General features: G+C 35.7%; 1 protein-coding gene and 1 non-coding gene across 4 annotated transcripts in view; one reads left to right on the top strand and one right to left on the bottom strand.

The window, feature by feature from the left end:
- Window positions 1–22111, top strand: part of OGA (O-GlcNAcase) — a 24542-nt gene extending 2431 nt beyond the window's left edge. For 2 of the 3 annotated variants that reach the window (XM_072971791.1, XM_072971790.1), the window contains exons 2-16: window positions 1835–1886; window positions 2326–2423; window positions 3974–4104; window positions 5601–5772; window positions 6727–6825; window positions 7534–7818; window positions 9517–9675; window positions 10345–10958; window positions 11354–11528; window positions 14671–14756; window positions 15733–15837; window positions 16475–16560; window positions 16845–17037; window positions 18539–18698; window positions 19967–22111. In XM_072971791.1, the coding sequence (XP_072827892.1) occupies window positions 1858–1886; window positions 2326–2423; window positions 3974–4104; window positions 5601–5772; window positions 6727–6825; window positions 7534–7818; window positions 9517–9675; window positions 10345–10958; window positions 11354–11528; window positions 14671–14756; window positions 15733–15837; window positions 16475–16560; window positions 16845–17037; window positions 18539–18698; window positions 19967–20103 (2529 nt within the window). In that variant the 5' untranslated portion in view covers window positions 1835–1857 and the 3' untranslated portion in view covers window positions 20104–22111. The remainder of the gene's footprint in view (window positions 1–1834; window positions 1887–2325; window positions 2424–3973; window positions 4105–5600; window positions 5773–6726; window positions 6826–7533; window positions 7819–9516; window positions 9676–10344; window positions 10959–11353; window positions 11529–14670; window positions 14757–15732; window positions 15838–16474; window positions 16561–16844; window positions 17038–18538; window positions 18699–19966) is intronic. The other variant, XR_012077551.1, reaches the window with a different exon arrangement.
- On the bottom strand, window positions 5042–5114 carry TRNAP-AGG (transfer RNA proline (anticodon AGG)). Its single transcript has one exon. It is a non-coding gene; the product is annotated as a tRNA-Pro (tRNA).

Genomic DNA, 22111 nt, shown 5'->3' with positions numbered 1-22111 from the left:
GCGGAGGAGTGCTGGGGAATATAGAAATTTTAGAGCTAGACTAGAGTGAGTCTAAGGAAACTATTACATCTACAGTAAAGATGGAGGAAAAATTAGTTGTGGTTTAGATCAGTTGGTTTGTTTTTCGGAATAGTATTAAAAGGGAACAGTCTATTTAGAATTGTTTTATCTGTTGTGTCTCCTCCTTCCCATTCCCTAGTATATTTTCTTGGTGACTGAGCACCTCATATTTTTTTGTTTTGTTTTTCTTTCTTCCCTTCAGGAACCTTTGTTGGTTTTAACTCGTGTGTAACAGCACTGCTTCCTCTTTATGGTGCCGATTAACTAAACCTATGAACCTAACTCTCAGAGCAAAGTCAGGGTTTCTGAAGATTAAAATGTTAAAGTTAGATGCTTGAAAACTTTTTTTAAAATGTTGAATCAGTTCTAAAGGAGTGTTTAATGCCTACTCCTTTAAGAGAAAAATGCTAAGTGTTGTAGGAAAGCTGTAAGGAGTTTTATAAAATTCATCTATTATTTTAAATCACCTCTAAGTAAGTAACCATTACATTGTCAAGACTGAAAGTGCTACAGTTTCATGTTAGTATGTAATGACTTTTTCTCTGGTCTATCATAGTCCTTGTTTGTGGTGCAGAGTAACCATTCTGTCTGGAGATAGGAGCTTATTATCCTTCGGAAATTTGTGTTTTAAGTTAGTCTTTTAGACTCTTGTGTGTGTAAGGAGCATTTTGTGTTCAAACCCCAGTTTTAACCATCTTCTTGGTATTCCTGAGAGACTGTCCTTATCTCTTCCAGATTAAACTGAGAAAGGTGGAAAATAAAGGTTAGACAAACTGTAAGGTGTGATTAGCACATGAGGCAGCTCCAAATACCAGTTTGTTACTTATGCCACTACTTAAGTCATCAGTCAGCAGCTTTGTTTCCTGCAGTGTGCATTACTAGTGCTTTCTCCCCATCTGGGACATTCTGGAGCAAGTCACATTCTTGAATTTTCAGTTGTTCAAACGTGTGCTCTGGAATTGAGATTGCTTGAGAGTTTCCTGTTTGGGCCAGTTCCAATGTTGAATTTGTTGTGAGTGTAGTTTAAGGCAGTTTTTGGGCGGTCCCTTTTTTTACATCAGGAACCTAAAAAAAAAAAAAAGTAATCATAAAATTACGTCAATGAAGTTCTTTTCTAATTCTGTTCCTGATTTTTTCCTACCTTGTTTATCTCCTCTTTCCCTTCTAAAAGCAGTTTAACTCTCCCCCTAGGTAGTAATTGTTATTTTTAGCAGTTTTGGATGACCTCCCCCCTACCCGCCCCGCCCCGGTAAGATTGAGATAATCTTTTTAACGGTTAGATTTAAATATGTTTCGTCTTTGTTGGTAGTGAAAAGAGATGATGATGTTTAGCTGTTTTTAGATGACTTTATCACGTAAGTAATAAGTGTTCATGATAGAAATTCAAAATTTGTTTCATGTGGAAGAGCTGCATTCAACTTTTTTTTTTAATTTCACCTGTTGCTTTTTTTTTTTGTGCTGATTTTTGTTTGTTTGTTTTAATGGCGATACAGGGGATTGAACCCAGGACCTCTTGCATGCTAATAAGCACGTGCTCTACCACTGAGCTATACCCTCCCCCCTGAAAAATCAGAAAATTTGCCTAAGCAAAAGGGAATAAAAAGTCACTTTATAATATCACCCAAAAACACCATGTTTTTCTAAACATCCTTCAGATTTTGGTGTATTGTACATAATTTTTTTACAAAATGGCATTACTGTATGTATTATAACCTGCTTTTCTTGATAGACAGTTTATCACATTCTTATAATTTCATTCTTATTTTGAATCTAGGATTTTATGGAAGACCATGGGTTATGGAACAGAGAAAAGAACTCTTTAGAAGGTAATTTTTTATTATGTGAAGGAGAGTCTTAAACCATTAACATTTCATTTTGTTTGAAGAAATACTAACACCAAATAGGGCAGGTGCAGTTTGATTATTTCTCAGTTGCAGAACTTACTTTTACCTTGGTCTTTTACCTCTTCTTCACCTAAGCTAGTGGTTCTCAAACTTGCCTGGGAAAGCTGGATAGGTTTTGGGCTTTACCTGCCTTCACCCAGAGCTGTTGTGTTTTTATTTAAGACTGTTTAATATGTTGACTTTTCATATAAAGTTTAATTTTTTTACAATTCCACTGGGTTACAAAAATGTTAAAAGCGACTGTCTCAGAATGTTAACTTTTTAAGAGATGGAGCTTCTCCAAGAAAAGGGGAAAAAAATGGAGATTTACAGCATTTACATGTTGTCTCTTTATACATATGTAATTTTCTTTCCTCTTAAGGCTCCAGAAATGGGAACTAAATACATATTTGTATGCTCCAAAAGATGACTACAAACATAGGATGTTTTGGCGAGAGATGTATTCAGTGGAAGAAGCTGGTAATTTTTCTCTTTAATCCATAAATTTAGAGTATGTGAAGAAGACAGCTGTATTTTAAATGTAGTTGTGTGAGAATTAAGTATTTCATTTTCACTTTGTAGGTAGTATTCTTTTGTTCTATCTGGTAATTCTTTGTGTTAGTGCAGATTGAAATAATGGTACTAAGAGTGAGCAGCCATGGTGTGATTCATGGGTATGCCAGTCTGACTCCACCTGTTCTGTCGTCATAAATTGTAGTTTTTAACTTCTGCCAGTGGACTAAACAGTGGGCCAGTGTACAGAGAGGTGCTGAAGCATGCTTAGGCCTAGCTAGGGCAAGGCAACTGAGGTGCCTGCCTTGGATGCAAAGTTTAAGGGAATCCCAAAAAATCAGCAATTAAGGTAAATAATATTTTATTATGCATTTTAAAAATCAGAAGTAATGCAAATAATTTAAGAATAAAATACCAAAATTTTAAGTGAAAATGAGATCAGAATTACTGATGCTTTGCTTCAGGCTCAAGTAGGGCTTGGTCTTGACCACTTGATTACTATTACTGGTCCTGTCTTTATTTAAAATAAAGAAGGACCTCACCCTAGTGCAGGCTTGTACTGAATTGAAAAGCCATCCGAAACTATCCTTGCTACTTGTGTTCCTATGTTGAGTTAGTTACATAAAATTCATAAATAAGTAAATTAACCAAGTGGTGCTTTTCTTTGGGAACTTGAGTGAATGGGGAACATTTTCATATCTAAAATTAAATGGTATATACATGTAGCTAGCAAGATACTTGGTTATAAAGCCCAGCCCAGGCACTGAAGGCAGAAAGTTTTCTGAAATTATGAAGAAGCAATTCAAACTTATCCCATCTGCATCTAGTGTTGCTGTTTACTACTCTATATAATTTAAGTGTGTCTTCAACTTGATTATTTTCTGGTAAAGCTGGTAGTGAAATTTAATATGATCAAAATATAGTCAAATGACTTATCTTGAGATACCACTGAAAGTTATTTAAAGATACATCCTGTGGTGTGGAATAGTATTTCAGTTTACTTAGGAAAACTGGCACATTTTAAAAACTTCAAACTGTGATGAAAATTTTTCCTGTGGTTACAAAGATGGGGGGGTCAACATTGTTAAGGCCATCACTTAACCCTCATTCTTAAGAATACATTTTTCTTTTCCAAGTTGTAAAGTAGATGTAGATTTATTTATTTAGGAATTTCAGTTGTTAAGAGACTGCAAAAACAAAAGACATACCTCTCAGATACTATAGAAAATAAAAATGGCTTATATTCAGTAAGAGAATTGATGCTTAATTCAAATTTATTGAGAAGTGGCAATGAAAGGAAGAGAATGCTTTTATTGAAGTTAGGATGGCATTAGATTACATCAGGTTTGTGCCATTTTATATCACCTATTGTCACAATGAACCTGACAATTTTGTAAAATTTAAAGGACTTTTTTTTTCTTGACATTGAGCATTGCAGAAAATAACCCCTTTGGTTGAAAGATGAAGGTTCTTTTAGTTTTCTGTACTGCTTTCTAAAATCATGGACTCTTCTTTAGAGCAACTTATGACTCTCATCTCTGCTGCACGGGAATATGAGATAGAGTTCATCTATGCTATCTCACCTGGATTGGATATTACCTTTTCTAACCCCAAGGAAGTATCTACCTTGAAACGCAAACTGGATCAGGTAATTTCCTTAATTCTTCGTTGTTTTTCTCTGAATCAGTTCTTTTTTTTTTTTTTTTAACATTTTTTATTGACTTACAATCATTTTACAATGTTGTGTCAAATTCCAGTGTTCAGCACAATTTTTCAGTCATTCATGGACATGAATCAGTTCTTGAAACTGAAAATTTCTGAGTTGGTTCTATGGTGTTAAAAGGAAACCAAATTCATAGTACTTCTTTGTTTCTATACAAATTTTTTACTTTACCCCTTTTGATAGAGGAGTATTTTCTAAAATGAGTGAAAAGAGCTTTACTGGAAGTACTATTGCTTCTCAAACTTCAGTTTGCATAAGAACTGCCTTTAAAGAATGCATAGAAGTGATGCTTAAAAGAATGTTAATAGGCTCCATTCCCAGAGATTCTTACACAGACTTGGGGTGGAGACTTAACCTCAGATTCCAGGTGATTCTGAGATAAGTGGTCCAGAGTCACATTTCAAGAAACTGTGTATATTTTTGGGTGCTTAGCTGAATTTCTGAGTGAGGTTATAGAAGCAGAATTCCCTCGGTACATGGACAAGAGATGAAATTCAGTCTGTTAATGGTTGGCTGGTTTCCCAAGATGAGAAGGTAAACTAGGTAAACATGTAAACTGTTGGAGAATTTGATTTAATCTAAATTCTACTTAACATAAGAGCTGCACGTCTTTTTTGGTGAAGAAGTTTTGCTGGTATATATATTTCTTTAGGCAAAGGTTTATATTATTGGTGGCATTAAAATGGTAAAAATTTTAAAGTTGTTAAATTTCTATGAATAAACTTTTAAGAGGTTATTTGTGTATTAGATCATATTCTGTGTTGATCTTTATGATTGATGACTTAGATTTATGTGCAAAGAAATTAATTAGATAGGACTGCTTTTTAGAGGGGGTGTAATTGGGTTTTATTCATTTATTCAGTGGAGGAACTGGGGGTTGAACCCAGGACTTTGTGCATCCTAAGCACATGCTTTACCACTGAGCTATTCCCTCCCCCTAAGAAATTAGGATCAATGAGATTTTTTTTTTTTTATGGAGGTACTGGGGATTGATCCCAAGACCTCATGCATGCTAATACCCACTGAGCAATAACCACCCCACAAGGATTAGTGAATCTTGACTAGGACAGGCGACTTGGGTTTTTCATGTCTTAGGTTACATATTGTTCATGTTTTTGATTTTTTCTGTTTGGTTTTTATATTAATCAGAAATGAAAGAAGTGGACGGTTAGGCCACATTATAGAAGCTTTGTTGGAATATGTTGGTGTATTGCATTCAAACCCAAATGAAGAAATGGGTCCCCAAACTGTCTAGCTGTTTAACATAGAAAATGTAAAAGCAGTGGTTTGGCGCTTAACATTCTACTAAGGGAAATATTTGACTTTCAAGTGTAATTATTAAGTATATATTTTAATATATTTTGAATCCTGTATTTCTTACTCTTTAAGATGGTAAAGCATTTTTTTTTTTCATTTCCTAGGTTTCTCAGTTTGGGTGCAGGTCATTTGCTTTGCTTTTTGATGATATTGACCATAATATGTGTGCAGCTGACAAAGAGGTATTCAGTTCTTTTGCGCATGCCCAGGTCTCCATCACAAATGAAATTTATCAGTATCTAGGAGAGCCAGAAACCTTCCTCTTCTGTCCCACAGGTATTGTATATAATAGCCTTATATTTAAATGTATATATATTATATTTATATAAATTTAACATAATTTTATAATATAATTTATATATGTAACATACAAAATATATACTTTATAAACAAATACATTATATAATTATGTATATTATATAATATATTAACAATCTGTATTAAATAGTCTTTTTGAAATATTTAACTTTCAAAGGACCATTTATGGGCTTTATTGTGTTGTTCCCTCTCCCTTTGGTGTATAAAGGTAGGAATTCTTTTTCTAGAAGACATTTCTCAAGATCTTAAATTGGGGGAACTTTAGAGACTAACAAATGACAGCTGAATAGGCCAAAGATTTTATGTATCTTTTAGTACTGAAAGCATATTAACATTACATTTTCAGAGTTAAAGGAAGGATAGTATTATCGAAATGAAAACTAGAAAAAGCAAATTTACATTGATTTTAACATAGTCACTCCTCATTTCCTCCTACTTGTTCCTTTTTTCTGCCCTTGCATATTTGTATCCCTTTTCACTCCTCCCACTCCCATCTGGGCTCTTAACTTCCCATAGTCAGCATAGAAAGCTTAATAATTTTTCCCCCTATCCCTTTATCCCCTCCTCTTCCCTCCTTGGTTCCTTCCCCTGAAAATATTCTGTCTCTTTTTTGCCTCTCAAAATTCAGCCTGTAGGAAAATTTCCCTAAACTTGACTTCTTGCTCGGGAATAGTTAAATAAGTTAGTTCCAAGAAATTTTAGACCGAATTTAACTGTGTGTATGTCTGTCTTAAGAGTATTGTGAGTCATGAACTTTATCTCAGTGGTCTCATGCTACATGAGTACTCAGATAATGTTTAATAAGATTATACTTGGGGATTACTTAATGCACTATAAATTATAATTAGTTGTAGTTGAGACTAATAGCCAGGGGCATAATGTTGCATTCTTTAATTTTTCCCCTACATTCAGAATATTGTGGCACTTTCTGTTATCCAAATGTGTCTCAGTCTCCTTACTTAAGGACTGTGGGTGAAAAGCTGCTACCTGGAATTGAGGTGCTTTGGACAGGTGAGTCTTAAGATTTATACAGCAAAACTTACAATTAACTAGGACCTAGAGAAATTTGTTGTTCTGGTTAATTGGATACTTTTTTTTAAAGCTGAGCCTTAGCTAGAACATTTTGCTATTCTCTTTCTTTTATAAAGTATATATTCTTCACTTAGTGTTAAAAAACATCTTTGAGGATTTTGCAGTGAATCTGAATATCAGTTTTACTGGTAAATTGTAGATCTGTAGGGATCTGGGCTAACAGACATTGATCACAGCACTAGGGTAGTGTTTTATTTTACAAAATGAAATCTGTAATGTTAGATCAATAGTATTTAATAAACTGTATTAGCTTTCATTCTGAGAATTAAGGGCAGAAACCCCAGAGTTTCGGTTAACTTGTCTAACTGAAGATACACCGTATTATAATGGAAAAAAGTTGTTTACATGAAAATTTGTTTCTTATTAATGTATCAGTTTGAGGAAACTTGCCCAAACTTTAAATATTCATACCTTTTAACTACTAATTCTATTTCTCAGAATCTGATCAGAGGAATTATTGATGGGGGTAGGGGATAAAACCTAGTAAAAAGACGTATTGCTGTGTTATTTTAAAAAGAAAAAATTTTTAGAAATTATAACAAGGAAAATACATACCAAATTATATGCAGTATATTTTGAAGAATCATGTATGAGAGTATTTTAATAAATGGTGGTCATTATTTCTAGGTCCCAAAGTTGTATCTAAAGAAATTCCAGTAGAGTCCATTGAAGAGGTTTCTAAGATTATTAAGAGAGCTCCGGTAATCTGGGATAACATTCATGCTAATGATTATGACCAGAAGAGACTATTTCTGGGCCCATACAAAGGAAGATCCACAGAACTCATCCCACGGTTAAAAGGAGTCCTGACTAATCCAAATTGTGAATTTGAAGCCAACTATGTTGCTATCCATACCCTTGCCACTTGGTACAAATCAAACATGAATGGAGTGAGAAAAGATGTCGTAATGAGTGAGTAGATGATTTAGTTCTTGACCTTGGGAGGAGAATTGGGGTTAACTACAACCATTGGCAAGTACGTATTCCTGTGTCATCAAGATTTAAGAGGTTTATGTTTTGTTTTGTTTTACTTTGTTTTTAAAGGTGATGTTTAGTCCTGTGGATGAGATTTATGTGTTAGAAAGAAGGGCTGAGTGGCTTTGGACAAGTTACTAAAAATCTCTTGGCCTCAGTTCTTTGTGTTTTAAAATGTGACTTAGCCTTTGAAGTCTGAGTAATTAGACAAGGTAGTCTTTTAGTGTTCCCATTTTTATTCCCTAGAATAATTCTGATTGAATTTGTGTTTTCGGGTGATTTTGCTAAATGGTATATTTTAGATGGCTAGATGTTCTTGTCTCAGTTACTTAACGTATCATTTAGACTCAGCATACATTTATGGAACATATTCTCATTTTAGACATTGGCTTACTGACTTTCATTTGTGAAAAATTCCTAATTGAGTTCCAAGTAAGAGAATGCTGATTAGTTGTTTATTAACATTTAAACACGTATTTTGTGGCAAATGTGTCTTCCCAGGCACTAAGGATGCAAAGAATAAAATAGTCCCTACTTCGGAAGAATTTAGTCTGGTGTTAGATAAAGCAGATAGGCTACTGTACTATAGTATAAGTGCTGAGGGAACTTAGAAGGGGAGGGAGTGATTACTTCTGCTAAGCAAAAGTGGTGGTAAGAAATGATTTTCATAGAGGAGGAAAACTTAAACTGGGTCAAAGTATAGGTAAAGTCGGCTGGGCTTTAAAGGTTTGGTAAGCTAGAAATGAAAACACTGGACACTGAAAATTTGAAGTTATCTGAATTTTGGCCCATTTGGAGGTATTGAAATGTCACATTTTGATACTTGGGAGTATGTAGTTGAAAGTTGTGTTGTCTCTTAGTTCTGTACCCCTACTTCCAATTCTGTTTATTGAGTTAATGCCTTCCTTCAAGGTTCAGTCATTGTCACTCCCCTCTCCCCAATAAAAAATACAAAATTAGGGATATAATCTCAATCCCTTCTGTACACATGGCTGTTAGCATCTCCCTCTTTTAAGGCAGAGCATGAAGCATATTAAGGACTGGTAGACATTGGTCAGACTGGGTCATGTGCAGGAAAATAAGGAAAGCAAAAAATAGTGGGTTTTGAATACCAAGGAAAAGAGAGTTTAGACTTTTCCCTACCATTCTCCTGATTCAGTGCTAAATTATATGCTTTTTATCTGTTCATATGTGGGCTCTCTATCAATTTTCTCTTCTCCCCTCAATGCATTTATTTGCCCATTTTCATAATTATTTGCGCTTTAAGTTATAAGCCCCTGAAGGGTGGGGAATGTTTTCTTCATGAAAAGCATGGTGCCTTTAGCCTTGCATTCCCACTAATTGGTACTCAGTGGACATTTAAATGCCTTTTCCAGTGATTCTAAAATTAGTGTTTTTTATTTGAATTGGAATTTTACATTTAGCAATAAATGCATTTAGTTGACTGTTCTAGGTAAAGTGGTTCGGTGAAGGGTCTTGTTTGTGTTTGCATTGTTATGCTTAAGGTTTATTCTTTTTCCAGTTCTTTGCTTCTCTAGTTTTACTGTAGGAATTAGTGATTTGCATTTGTCCCCCTCACTTATCTGGAGGCTTTTGTAATCAAAACTGTTATTGTGTTCTTTCTCTTTTTTGCAGCTGACAGTGAAGACAGTACAGTATCCATCCAGATAAAGTTAGAAAATGAAGGCAGTGATGAAGATATTGAAACTGATGTACTCTATAGTCCACAGATGGCTCTAAAGTTAGCTTTAACAGAATGGCTGCAGGAGTTTGGCGTACCTCATCAGTACAGCAGTGAGTTTGGCCATTCTTTGTAAGGGAGTTGGATCGTATTGTTTGAGACATAGAGCAAAAGAACATTTATGATGTCTTCTTATAGGCCCACCAAGCGAAATGAAATTCAAGAATCTAGAAAATAAGGTTTTAAAAATCTTACTTTTGGTCTTAAATAGCTTTCATCTTGATGGAATACTAATTTGTTTTTAAAATGGCTTTTTTGAAATAGTTGTTTTTATTTTTTAATTTTTACTTACTTCAGTTTTAAAAAATACATATTTTAATGTTTACTAAAAAACTGTTTTATTTTTATTTTGTTGGGGGAGGTAATTAGGTTTATTTATTTTTTAATGGAGGTACTGGGGTTTGAACCCAGGACCTCATGAATGCTAAGCATGTACTCTATCACTGAGCTGTACCCTCCCCCTGAAATAGTTGTTTAAATACAGATCTTCAAAAGAGAAGAAAATAATAGATGTTGACATTTTTATCATCTGTTTTTCCCCACTTCTCTTTCCTTGCCCACCTCCTCGATGGTTTAGAAAAAGTTGTGCTTTTCTCATGGCTTAAATTTTTGGGAATCTCAAATTCAGATTCATAATTACAGATATGCTAAGAGGAAAACATTTTACCAGATCTAATTGGTTCTGTTTCTAATTCTGATTTTCTGGCAATTTGTTTTTATAGGTAGGCAAGTTGCACACAGTGGCTCTAAAGCAAGTGTAGTTGATGGGACTCCTCTAGTTGCAGCACCTTCTTTAAATGCCACAACTGTAGTTACAACAGTTTACCAGGAGCCCATTATGAGCCAAGGAGCAGCCTTGAGTGGTGAGCCTACAGCTCTGACCAAGGAAGAAGAAAAGAAACAGCCAGATGAGGAACCCATGGACATGGTAGTGGAAAAACAGGAAGAAACAGACCACAAGAATGACAATCAAATACTGACTGAAATTGTCGAAGCTAAGATGGCAGAGGAATTGAAACCAATGGACACTGATAAAGAGAGCATAGCTGAATCAAAATCCCCAGAGATGTCTATGCAGGAAGATTGCATTAGTGATATTGCCCCTATGCAGACTGATGAACAGACAAACAAGGAGCAGTTTGTGCCTGGTCCAAATGAAAAGCCTTTGTACACTGCAGAACCGGTGACTTTGGAGGATTTACAATTACTTGCTGACCTATTCTACCTTCCTTATGAACATGGACCCAAAGGAGCACAGATGTTAAGGGAGTTCCAGTGGCTTCGAGCGAATAGCAGTGTTGTTAGCGTCAATTGCAAAGGGAAAGACTCTGAAAAAGTGAGTATGCTTAATTTACCTGCTGCTTTAGCCAGAATGGGTCCCTGTGCTGATGATATAGAGGGGTCTTAAATGAGCGAGAATTGACCACATCTTAGAATGTGTTCTGTAAAGTAGATGTGAACTCTGCTGAATTTGGTACATACAGTTCCATAGTTTGACCTTATAGTAGTTAGGAATGAAGAAAAGTCAAAGTTGATTATTTTAGGAATATTTGTCAGTTTGGGGAGAGACAAACTTTTATTGCTTGTCTTGAAGAGTTTAACCCATTGAGTCTTTAATATTTAGAATAAATTTGCAGGTACCTGATAACATAAACAGCTTTTGTTTGTAACTGTTTCAGATTATTTTGTTAAGCTTTCAATTTTTTGAGTGTTTTTATTAATCCTCAATAGATTGAAGAATGGCGGTCACGAGCAGCCAAGTTTGAAGAGATGTGCGGACTAGTGATGGGAATGTTCACTCGGCTCTCCAATTGTGCCAACAGGACAATCCTTTATGACATGTACTCCTATGTTTGGGATATCAAGAGTATAATGTCTATGGTGAAGTCTTTTGTACAGTGGTTAGGTAGGTGCAACAGGAATAATCTCTTCTCCTCAGATATATTGTCCCCTAAAAAAAAAAAGATTATCCCACAGGGAGAAAAACATTTAGGTAATTGGCAAATTTCCAACTGTTTAAACTCTTTACCTAAATTTCTTTCAAAGGTGTAGCCATTTTTGCAGACTTGAGGTGCAAGCCTCAGTGTATATCTGGCACATTGATTTTTCTCCCTTGGGCTAATTCAGCATAAGTATCTTGACAATGTGTTAGAAAGTACTGACTTTAACTTGCTCTGACTGAATGCTTCCTGGATGGAACCCTGTATACCACATTTATGTGATTTGGAGATTAGACACTATGAATTGTGACTCTCTAAGCTCTCTGCTGCTTGCTGTGTCTTGATGATGATAATGCCGTGTTTAACAGAACAATTGCTGAAATGACCCTAAGGGGCCTGGAAAGAGGAAGCCATCCTCCCAGCCCTGTGCGCATGCGAGCTTTAGTGGTAGGCTATTCTGGTGCTACTTGGTATTATTTCACATGACTTTTTCTTTATCCCTCAACCACGTAATTGGTTTTAGCAGGGGATAGAAATTACAGTCCCCTAAAAACTCTCTGCTTCATTAAATGGACTTCAGTATGTCTCTTTTGAAAACTGGCTCTTTTTGTTGTTGGTTTTTTTTTTTTTTTAATTCTCAAACTTTGTAAAAAGCACCAGCATGGCCAAGTTCCTCCAGGGATTTCATTTCATTTCCAGGTTTTCAATCCAGCTATAAGGAATATGTAATGGACTTAGACACATAGCACACAGCAGGCAGCAAGGCTAACTGACATGTCATAGTTTTCATAGTAGTCACAAATAATATGATGGGTTACGTAGTCTTAGTTGTGAAATAGAAGTGTGAAACATGAGCTTAGAGTAACTCAGGAATAGTTGCAAAGAGATTTCTCACTTTCTGCTTGTATACTTTTGGACTCATATAAAAAAATTTTCCTGTGGTACAACTAATTAGCAGCTAAAAGTAGTCTCTGTTAATATGAAAATAAAGAACTTTGAGTTGCTATGTATATAACATAACAAGTAGAAGAGAGAATTTTGCTCTCTTCTTGTTAAAAGTCTCCAAGATACCTCTTCTCTGTGATGGATAAGTAAGTGCCCTTAGGTGCAGGAAAGACTTCTATATTGATTGTTGGATGATGGCATTTGCTTTCTAGGCTTTGGCTAGGGGGTTATAAATTGAAGTCTTAAATTTCCAACCTGTAATCTGGATTATTGAGCTTGAGAAAGTATTGCTTAAAACAATTAATATTCAGCTTTTAATTCAAGAATTATTAAAAGTTCTTGGTTATATACAGTATTGCTTCATTTTCTTCTCAAGCTTTATCTCTGTACTGTGCAATTAGGGGGGCAGCTTTCCCAAATTGTATGTGGCTGTTGTACAATCTCAAGGTCAGAGCATTTTAGAAGTTTTAAATAATCATCTTGGCAACCACAGAGCTTTACAGTAGCTCAGTGAGAGTATTTTCATGGTTCTATAATAATTCAGGGAGTTACTGATTAGAATCCTTTGTTTTCCTTCTCTCCAGTCCAGCTGGCATTCAGTCCTTTAAAGAATGTGGCTATGCAGTACTTTTGATTACTAACGACTTCTATTATCTTCTTCCCCATTGTGTACAGATGGGAGAATCCTCAGCACAAGTGTCTACTACTATTGGATGGACAGCGGCAGATGTTCACAGCGCGTCATGATAAATTAGTTTAAGTTGAAAGGTTCTGTGAGGTAGTTCAGGTAGATTTAAGGGCAGTAGGCATGAACTGAAGTCACGTTTGCGCAGCGACTGAGGCATTAACCATGTTTTCATTTACACAGCTCTTCGTACATGCAGCTTTTTATTGTAATAGTTGGAAGTGCTAGTTACGTTGTAGTCTCAAAGTAGGGGGTAGGGGAAATTGGCTGATCTTAAAAGTTTGAGAGGTACAGTTTTTACCTGCAGTGTACATTTACACTGAGCTATGGAATGGGGAAGATTCTCTTCCTAGCCTAAATTTTGACCCTATTTCATGTTTATTTTACAAATATTAAATTACATATTTTTAAAGTACCCCTACCCCTAAAAAATGACAACCCTGGATATAACCTCTTAATGGGCCTGAATTGTCAACAAAAAATTTGGTTTGCTTTGGGACTGTCTGACTAGCACACTATATATTGTACTGATGAGACTGTTAACTTGAACAGGAGGTAGAATGCTGTCTTCAAATGGAAAAGAACTATTTGCGCTGCTTTATCTTGTCAGAAGACTGGGCAGGTGATTTTGATTTGGCCCCCCAAGCATTTGCTTTTAATTATTGTATTACTAGCTTTCTTTATTGCCTATGGAGTTGGTTAAGTGGTGACCTTAAATACTGACTTCTGGACCTCAAAGCCTGCCATTCCGTGTGTGAGCTCTGCACTGCAGAGACTGTAATGGTCCATCAGAGGAGCCAGATATGGTCATACTTTTAAGAAAAGTATGTTTTAGCTCTGGACAGAGGAAAGCATCAGTCAGCTCTCCTTAGTGTTTAGAATCTGTCAGACTGGTATTATTACTAGCCAGGTCTGAATTTGGATTATCCTTGTCAGGAAAAAAAAAGTACTCATTTTGTTTCATTGTCAAATTATAGCAATTTCTTTTATTTATTCTGCTGACCTTAGTTTTCTGACAAGATTAACCCTCCTTCCTTTTTTTCCTTTCCTGTACCCTTTCTCAAAATGTAAAATGTGACTTCAGACAGGTTTAATTCCTTCGTGGGCTGTGATAATAAAATATCTCATCTATCTCATTCATTTCACTCTATGGTTACTGTAATTTTGCTGCAGAGCAAGCAGCTGCCTTGATTTTTATAACTGTATCTAGGTAATATATAAACTTGATCCAGACCAAGTTTCAATAATGTAAGAAAGGGTAGAATTCTTAACAGTGATTATTCATTAATTAGAGGAAGGAATATCAGTATTGAAATTCCATTACAAATTTTAAAAAATTATTATCACAGCCTTGTTCTGAAACCCTGGATTATTATTGTTAGCTATTTCCACAAAGTGTTTGTTAGTTTGTTGGACGTTTGAGACCCCAGGAAATCCCCTTTCTCGTAACGTTCTCCGCTTGGATCTGATCTCAACAGGGTGTCGTAGTCATTCTTCAGCACAGTTCTTAATTGGAGACCAAGAACCCTGGGCCTTTAGAGGTGGTCTAGCAGGAGAGTTCCAGGTATCAATATGAATTCACAACTGAATTGACATTTTCTTTGTTTTATGAGAAACCTTATGTTGCGCATCAGATGGCTGGAAGGATTGGTCTGCCGAAGGCTTTCTAGTCCCAAATTCGATTTAGTTACATAGCTGGATTTTAAATCAAATTTTCCTCCTCTTTCACAGTAATTTCTGAAGGAGATGCTGCCAATTCCCCCCGCGCCTGCGAAGCGCAGCGGCTCTAGGTATACACTTCACATTGTTTCTTTGCAGGTCGCACAGCATTTTAATCTGCGCCCGCAATGCACAATGCGCGCATGCTTGTCTGCCAGTGGAAACTCCATGAGCAAAAAAAAGGATGAGTAATTATGCAAGTGTATGGTAAAAGGACTTTTGGATATTTTCCCAATTAAATTATAGATAAAACTTGTACTTGAAAGAACAGTCCATTAATGAAAATTTGAACAAAATATAAGGTTATTTTGGTGTTGGAATTTGTTCATGGACTTTTCAGGTGCTCTACTTTTCTCCCCCCAACAGGTGCTCTGCTGTGCACAGCAAACTGAAGCGCATTGCTTTGGGGATAAAGCGTCTCCTGGACAGATAACCCTCTTCAGACCAAACCTCTCCTCCTGACATTCTGTTCTGCCATCTTTTAGTAGAAAGATGGTCTATATGAGATTGGTTTAAAAAATAGATTTGTCATAATTGGAGTAGTTTTTTGTTTTGTTTTGTTTTTTGGGTTTTTTATACTGTAAATTTAAATCCCCAGTAATATGCCACTAAAGCTATGTAACTCAGTTTGGATAATTTGTATTCAGAAGCACCCTACTCCCCCAGCAAAGAGGTGTTTATGTTAGTAAAGCATAGTGCATCCCTCTTCTTTAGGTCTGCCTGCAGTAGCCAGTTAATGTTAAGTTGGTAATCTGCAGTGCACACTAAGAAATAGGTATCTTCCCAGCACTAATTCATCTCCCTTTTTTTTCTTCCCACAGCGTTTGCTGCCAATTGATGGGGCAAATGACCTCTTTTTTCAACCACCCCCACTGACTCCTACCTCCAAAGTTTATACTATCAGACCATATTTTCCTAAAGATGAGGTAATTGTCTACCTGCCAACTTGGTGTATGGTTTTGGTGAACACTTGCTACTTTCCTTTGTTAAAAGAATCAGTTTTGTGTCTTAAAATATGAACTTTAGATGGAGAAAGTTAATTAAAACACTGAACCTCCAGGATGTTTAAGGAAGAACCTAAGGAGTTTAGACTCATAACATCTTGTGCTAAGTCCTTTAAAAAATCAGATGAAATGTATTCAGAGTTGGAATTACTAAATAGTATGTCTGAATGATATGTTGTCCTTGGCTGATTTTCTCCAGTATATTAGTTTTCTGCAATTTTTAGCTGTAAAATACCTACAGGCTGTTGATAATCAGTTATAGAAAAAAGCGAGCCTGTTTAAAACATTTTGGACATATAGAAAAATGAGAGAGACTCTACCTTATAGTTCGCTGGATTTTGAATACACTACTTACTGCCTAAAACTGCAAAGCAGTTCTCTGTTTACTATAATCACGCTGTTTTCTACTAGCTTCACAAATACGACTGAAGCAGAGATGGTATTTATGACAAGCCAGACATTTTGTTACTCCCTCTTCTAGAAGTCCAGTCTGACTTATGAGTGTCATATTGTTAAGTTCTGTTTCTTGATGCATTGCTTAACTGGATTATATTTTCAGGCTTCCGTGTACAAGATTTGCAGAGAAATGTATGACGATGGAGTGGGTTTACCTTTTCAAAGTCAGCCTGACCTTATTGGAGACAAGTATGTGATGAATGAAGTATTTGGACTTGTTGGACCTGGGAATAAACATTTCATAGCCATATTTATCAGGTTGAGGGGAGGTGATGATTGGAAATAGTTTTTTAGAAGTTCTACTTTAGTTTTAAAAAATTTGAGTATTCATACGTGTGTATTTCTAGTTTGTATTTCCATCAAATATAGTTTCCACAGGTTGTCATTTGAGTGTATTGGGTCTTATATCACTGAATTCTAAAGTATTAACATTAGTAACTTCACTCACTCTGGCCTCTTTTTTTTCTGAGCAGGTTAGTAGGAGGGTTGCTTTCCCTCAGCCTGGATTACTGTTTTGTCCTAGAAGATGAAGATGGCATATGTGGTTATGCCCTGGGCACTGTAGATGTGACTCCCTTCATTAAAAAATGTAAAATTTCCTGGATTCCCTTCATGCAGGAGAAGTATACCAAGCCAAATGGTGACAAAGAACTCTCTGAGGCTGAGGTAATTCACAGATTTAGAATTATACACTGGTAATTTTTTTTAAGTATTTATTAAAATAAAGGGAGTAGATATATCTTAAAATCTCTGCTTTCTACACTTTCTTACAGAAAAGGATTCTTAGGGCTTATTCTTATTAGCATGTAACTTCCCTACAGTTTTTGACTTGGAAGTGTTGTAATACTTCCTGAAGTAAAAGCACAATATAGACAGTTAAAGAACTTTCTTTTTCCCTCCCTGTTTTGAAGCACCAAACTTAAGGATGCTGTAGTCTCTTCTTTGGGTTCTCAGGGCACCCAGAATCTCTCATTTGCTTACTAATGAAGTTAACTTATTTTTTCAGTAATGCATTTCTCATTGTAATTAAAAAATAATAGGGATGAACTTTAAATGAAGTTTTTTCTTGAGGGTAATTTTTATGCTTAGTAAATACTCATAGATAATATATTTGGACTCATATTTGTGACAACTTTTTTCTTCCATATTGCTTCTCTTCCCCTTTTCTAAAATCCTCTACCCCTCACCCCCACACCAGTGTACTCACATTCTCTCTATAGTTTATTACTATTTTTCACCTTTTGCCCCTGGCCGGATGGCTATGTAATAAGGGGCTGGTTTGGAGTGGCCTCCCTTACTTGGGATTCATTGACACAGACTGCAGAATGCTGGTGATTAAGCTGTTGATGTGTTGCTTTTCCATATCTGACAGTTTTCAGCATAGAAACATATGAAGAATGACTTGTGTTTATTACAAATTGTTTTGTAAAAATTGTGGTGAAGTATACACAGTATGAAATTTACTGTCAACCATTTTTAAACTTTATGTACTTTACAATCTACTTTTTAAATTGAAGTATAGCTGATGTACAATATTTCATTTATAGGTATAGAATATAGTGAGTCACAATTTTTAAAGTTAATACTTGATTTATAGTAATTAAAATATTGGCTATATTCTCCATGTTGTACAGTACATCCTTCTAGCTTATTTTATACCTGATAGTTTGTACCTCATAATCCTCCACCTCCATCTTGCCCCTCCCCCTTCCTTAAACCATTTTTTAGTGTACAGTTCAGTAGTGTTAAAGTACATGTCACATTTTTGTGCAAGCAATACAAGCTTTTAAAAAACTTTTATTTTGAATAATAGTAGATGTACAGAAGTTACAAAGATAATAGAGTTCCATATACCCCTCACCTATTTTCTACATTTATCCTGCTCTCAGAAACCAACTTTGGTTCATTACTATAAACACCTCACTGTACTTACCAGTTTTTCCATTCCAGGATCCAATTCAGTATACCACATTACATTTAGACAAACTTTTAAAAAGTGAACGCTCCAGCTAGAATTATAAACTAATTCTACATGTGGTAATTTTATATTACCAGAAGAGTTCTTGAATGTTACTTTCCTTTTCCTGTTACTGAGTTCTGTAGCTGGGATATAGATTCATAATGAGTAGCTACTGAAAGTCAAAAAGAATCTTCCTCATTTTTACAGAAAATAATGTTGAGTTTCCATGAAGAGCAGGAAGTGTTGCCAGAAACTTTCCTTGCCAACTTCCCTTCTCTGATAAAGATGGATATTCACAAAAAAGTAACTGACCCAAGCGTAGCCAAAAGCATGATGGCTTGTCTCCTTTCTTCACTGAAGGCTAATGGTGAGTACATATTTGTGGAGTTGCCGGTGTTTGGGCTAGGTGGGGACAGGACTGTATTTTAGGATAAAAAGAAAGAAGTGAATTTACATTCCTTTCCCCGCCATTTATGGTTTGCCTTCAGAATTAGTGGTGCAAGAATTGCATGTGTATTAGTGATTGAAAAATACTGCTCTTTTACACTATGAATGCTTACTTTGAGCCCCAGTTGAAAGAGAAGTGAACACATGAGGTTGTGTTTGTTTTGCTAGGATACTCATAAATGATAGTTGAAAATTAAATGAACCTCGGGGGGAGACTTCATTTAGGAATGCAGAATCACCGATTTTTTTTTTTTTTGAGTTTGCTATCTAAACCTTCAAAAATACTTTGCTATACATTAGTGGTATGGAAACTTTCTGTAAAGGGCCAGATAATGTTTTAGGCTTTAGAGGCAACATACTGTGTCCTGTTGCATCTTTTTTTTTTTTTTTAACAATCTTTTAAAAATGTAAAATAAAACAAACAAACAAAAGCCTTATTTTTAGCCCTTGGGCAATAGAAAAATGGGCAGCTTGTTGAGCATTCGTTAGACTGTTGTTAGTAACATGAGAATGCACTTACTGTGTCTTTATGTCTGATTCAGTGGTGTCCCTTTGTGGGACAATTTAAACAACTCTGAAGAAAGCATTATTCTTAGTGTTTTGCCTAAAACTGAATCATGCAGATATATGAGGTATGTCTTAACATACAACACATTCTGGTTATATTGGCTTGTGACATAGGCTGGAATAGGCTCTGCCTTGTGGGCTCCTCAAAGGTACGTTTTATTATATTAAACAGTTATCTTTTGCCTTGAGGTTTCTTACAACCTCTCTGTCAAAAGATTTTCTTTCTGGGAAAGTTTTACTCACCATTGAAAAAAATTTTGGGGGTGAGGGGCAATATATCTTATAGTTACGAATTGTATTTATTTAAGATATACAATTTGGTGACTTGAAATATATTGTGAAATAATCACCATATTCAAGCTAGTTAACATATCCATCATTTTAAGATAGTTATCACTGCAGCATCCATTATTGATGAATATTAATATTCATTAACTTTTAATATGAATTTAAAAATTATATGAAATTTAGGAGCTGATATAGATAAGCTCCTACTATGATCTATTTGGAATATATTAAAGATTAATCATAACATATATTCTTAATTCTTCATATTCATAATTATTGATATACTTCACGTTCATAATTGACATTCACATTTTGAATATGTTTTTTTCCTAGGCTCCCGAGGGGCTTTCTGTGAAGTGAGACCGGATGATAAAAGAATTTTGGAATTTTACAGCAAGTTAGGCTGTTTTGAAATCGCAAAAATGGAAGGATTTCCAAAGGATGTGGTTATACTTGGTCGGAGCCTGTGACATTTGTTGGCACTATGAACTGTCGGAAAGTCTCTTAACTTCACCTGGTGTGTGGTGGTTGGGGTCTTCATACAGTTCAGCCTCTGGAGCGGCAACAAATCAGCTGATGGGGATTGGAAACAAAGAAGACTATATAAAACTCACCCATCGTACTTTGAGACTACTCACTGGTTGGAAGAAGATAGTATTGCTGCAAATCCTGTGTGAAAGAGATCTGGGCCTCCTTATTGGGTCTTGTGTTAGGTGCCAAGACCTCTTACATGGGCTTTAGGGAAGGGTTCTTCAATAAATGTAGTCAGCACTGTTTTCTGCATCCAGTATGGTTGCATTTCTCACCTAAGAGTAATCAAAATCATTTGTCATCCTCCTTGGCTTATTGAATGAAATGTATCTCATTCTCGGGGTCATGGCAAAGATGAGAAAGATTTGGTTTCAGAGGCTTCAGGGTGGAGATTCCAAGTGGGATGGTTATGGCATAGTAAGCTGAATAAATGATTTCAATTTGGGCAGTTTTTCTGCTTTTTGTAAAGCCATTGCCAATTGTCTTTGTAGTGACCATTGGTTCAGGCATGTTGTGCTTTGTAGGGACAAATGTGCAGTTGTTTGTGGCAAAAGCCTAAAAGTGACAAACTTGTAAAAAATTTTTTGTATATAAACTAGCTGTAACCTGACTATCCTTTGTGTTTACTGTTTTTGTAATTTTCCTTTTGAAAATGAAAGGGTGTGGTTCAGGATGGCACTTTGAATAATGTTAAATCAGTGGAAGGTGGATTTTCTTTACTTTTGTCTTCGTTTTTTTAAGAAGTTTTATTACTTTTGAAGTGCCTCCCACCTAGGGCTAGGCCATGACCACTTTGGGTACGAGAGCCTAACTTCCATAGGACTCAATCTGTTGGAAAGTACAGTCACTTCTGGAAATTAACCTCAATGCAGGTCAGCATGTGAAATGTTAGTTTAGACATCTGGCAAGTAGGGTTCAGGGACTGATTGATCTCATTTGCCCTCAGGTCAGATGTCCTTTAACTTCAAGACCTGTTACTACTGGTTTTATTAAATCAGTCTTTAGTTCTTGCATGTTTGTATCTAATTTTTTAAAAGAATGAGCACACTTTAACCAATGACTTATGGTTAACTTTTTTTCTTTAACCACAGTTACCGAAAGCTTTGTTTATTTTAATTTAGATTTGGTGTTTTTAAGGGTTCTGAGCTTGAGACTAGCAGGTAATCTCTGCAGGATTCATTTTTTTAATCATGGCTGGCTGACTTCTCCAGATTCCTAACAGTATATTGTTATCTTGCTTTCCTGCAGTTTTGTATCAGCTGTTTTAACTTTGAGCTGAGAGGGGAGCATCAAGGAAAAGGAAACTTGAAAGATTTTCCTTCCTAGATTTCCATCCGTACGGGTTTTGAAAAGAGAATCTTTTAAAGCAGTACCCAGTGCTACCAGGTGACTTTGAACCAAGGCCTGTGAATGTGCATTGAATGGGTGAGGTGAAGGAAGACCTCTTTATATTCAGTTTAGAAATCTTTAACTGATAGCAGGATATGTATGGTATGCTGGACAACTGGAACCTAGCTGGCATTTTCAAGGACTTAGGTGAAGGGAAGATCTTTGCAAGATACTATTTAAAATGGCTTAATGTCATTTGGTTTTCTCTAAGTACATTTTGTACATGAGTGGACAATTTCTAGCATTTTATCTGGAGAATTTCATGGTCAACCTCTTATGGAATCAGGATTTTAGCAAGTTTGCTTGTGGCTTTATCTTGGCTTTTAATTATCAGTTTGGCTGGTCTTCTGGTCACAGAGCTAACTATGAAACAGATTTTCAGGCCTCTAGGATCATAAAGTGCTATGCTGTCTTCTCTATGGTTATGAATATTTATTAAGATTGGGATGACATTTCATTGATTGTTTATTAGATCACAGCTCAGTTCCTGTAGAAAACGAACTGTAAAACTATCTGAAGACCATTGCAAGAGGCAAAATAAAACTTGAAGTGAATGTG

Source organism: Vicugna pacos, chromosome 11, assembly GCF_048564905.1.
Source record: "Vicugna pacos chromosome 11, VicPac4, whole genome shotgun sequence".
Taxonomy (NCBI): Eukaryota; Metazoa; Chordata; class Mammalia; order Artiodactyla; family Camelidae; genus Vicugna; species Vicugna pacos.
The sequence above is the reverse complement of the archived record's forward strand: the minus strand, read 5'-3'. Positions and strand labels throughout refer to the sequence as shown.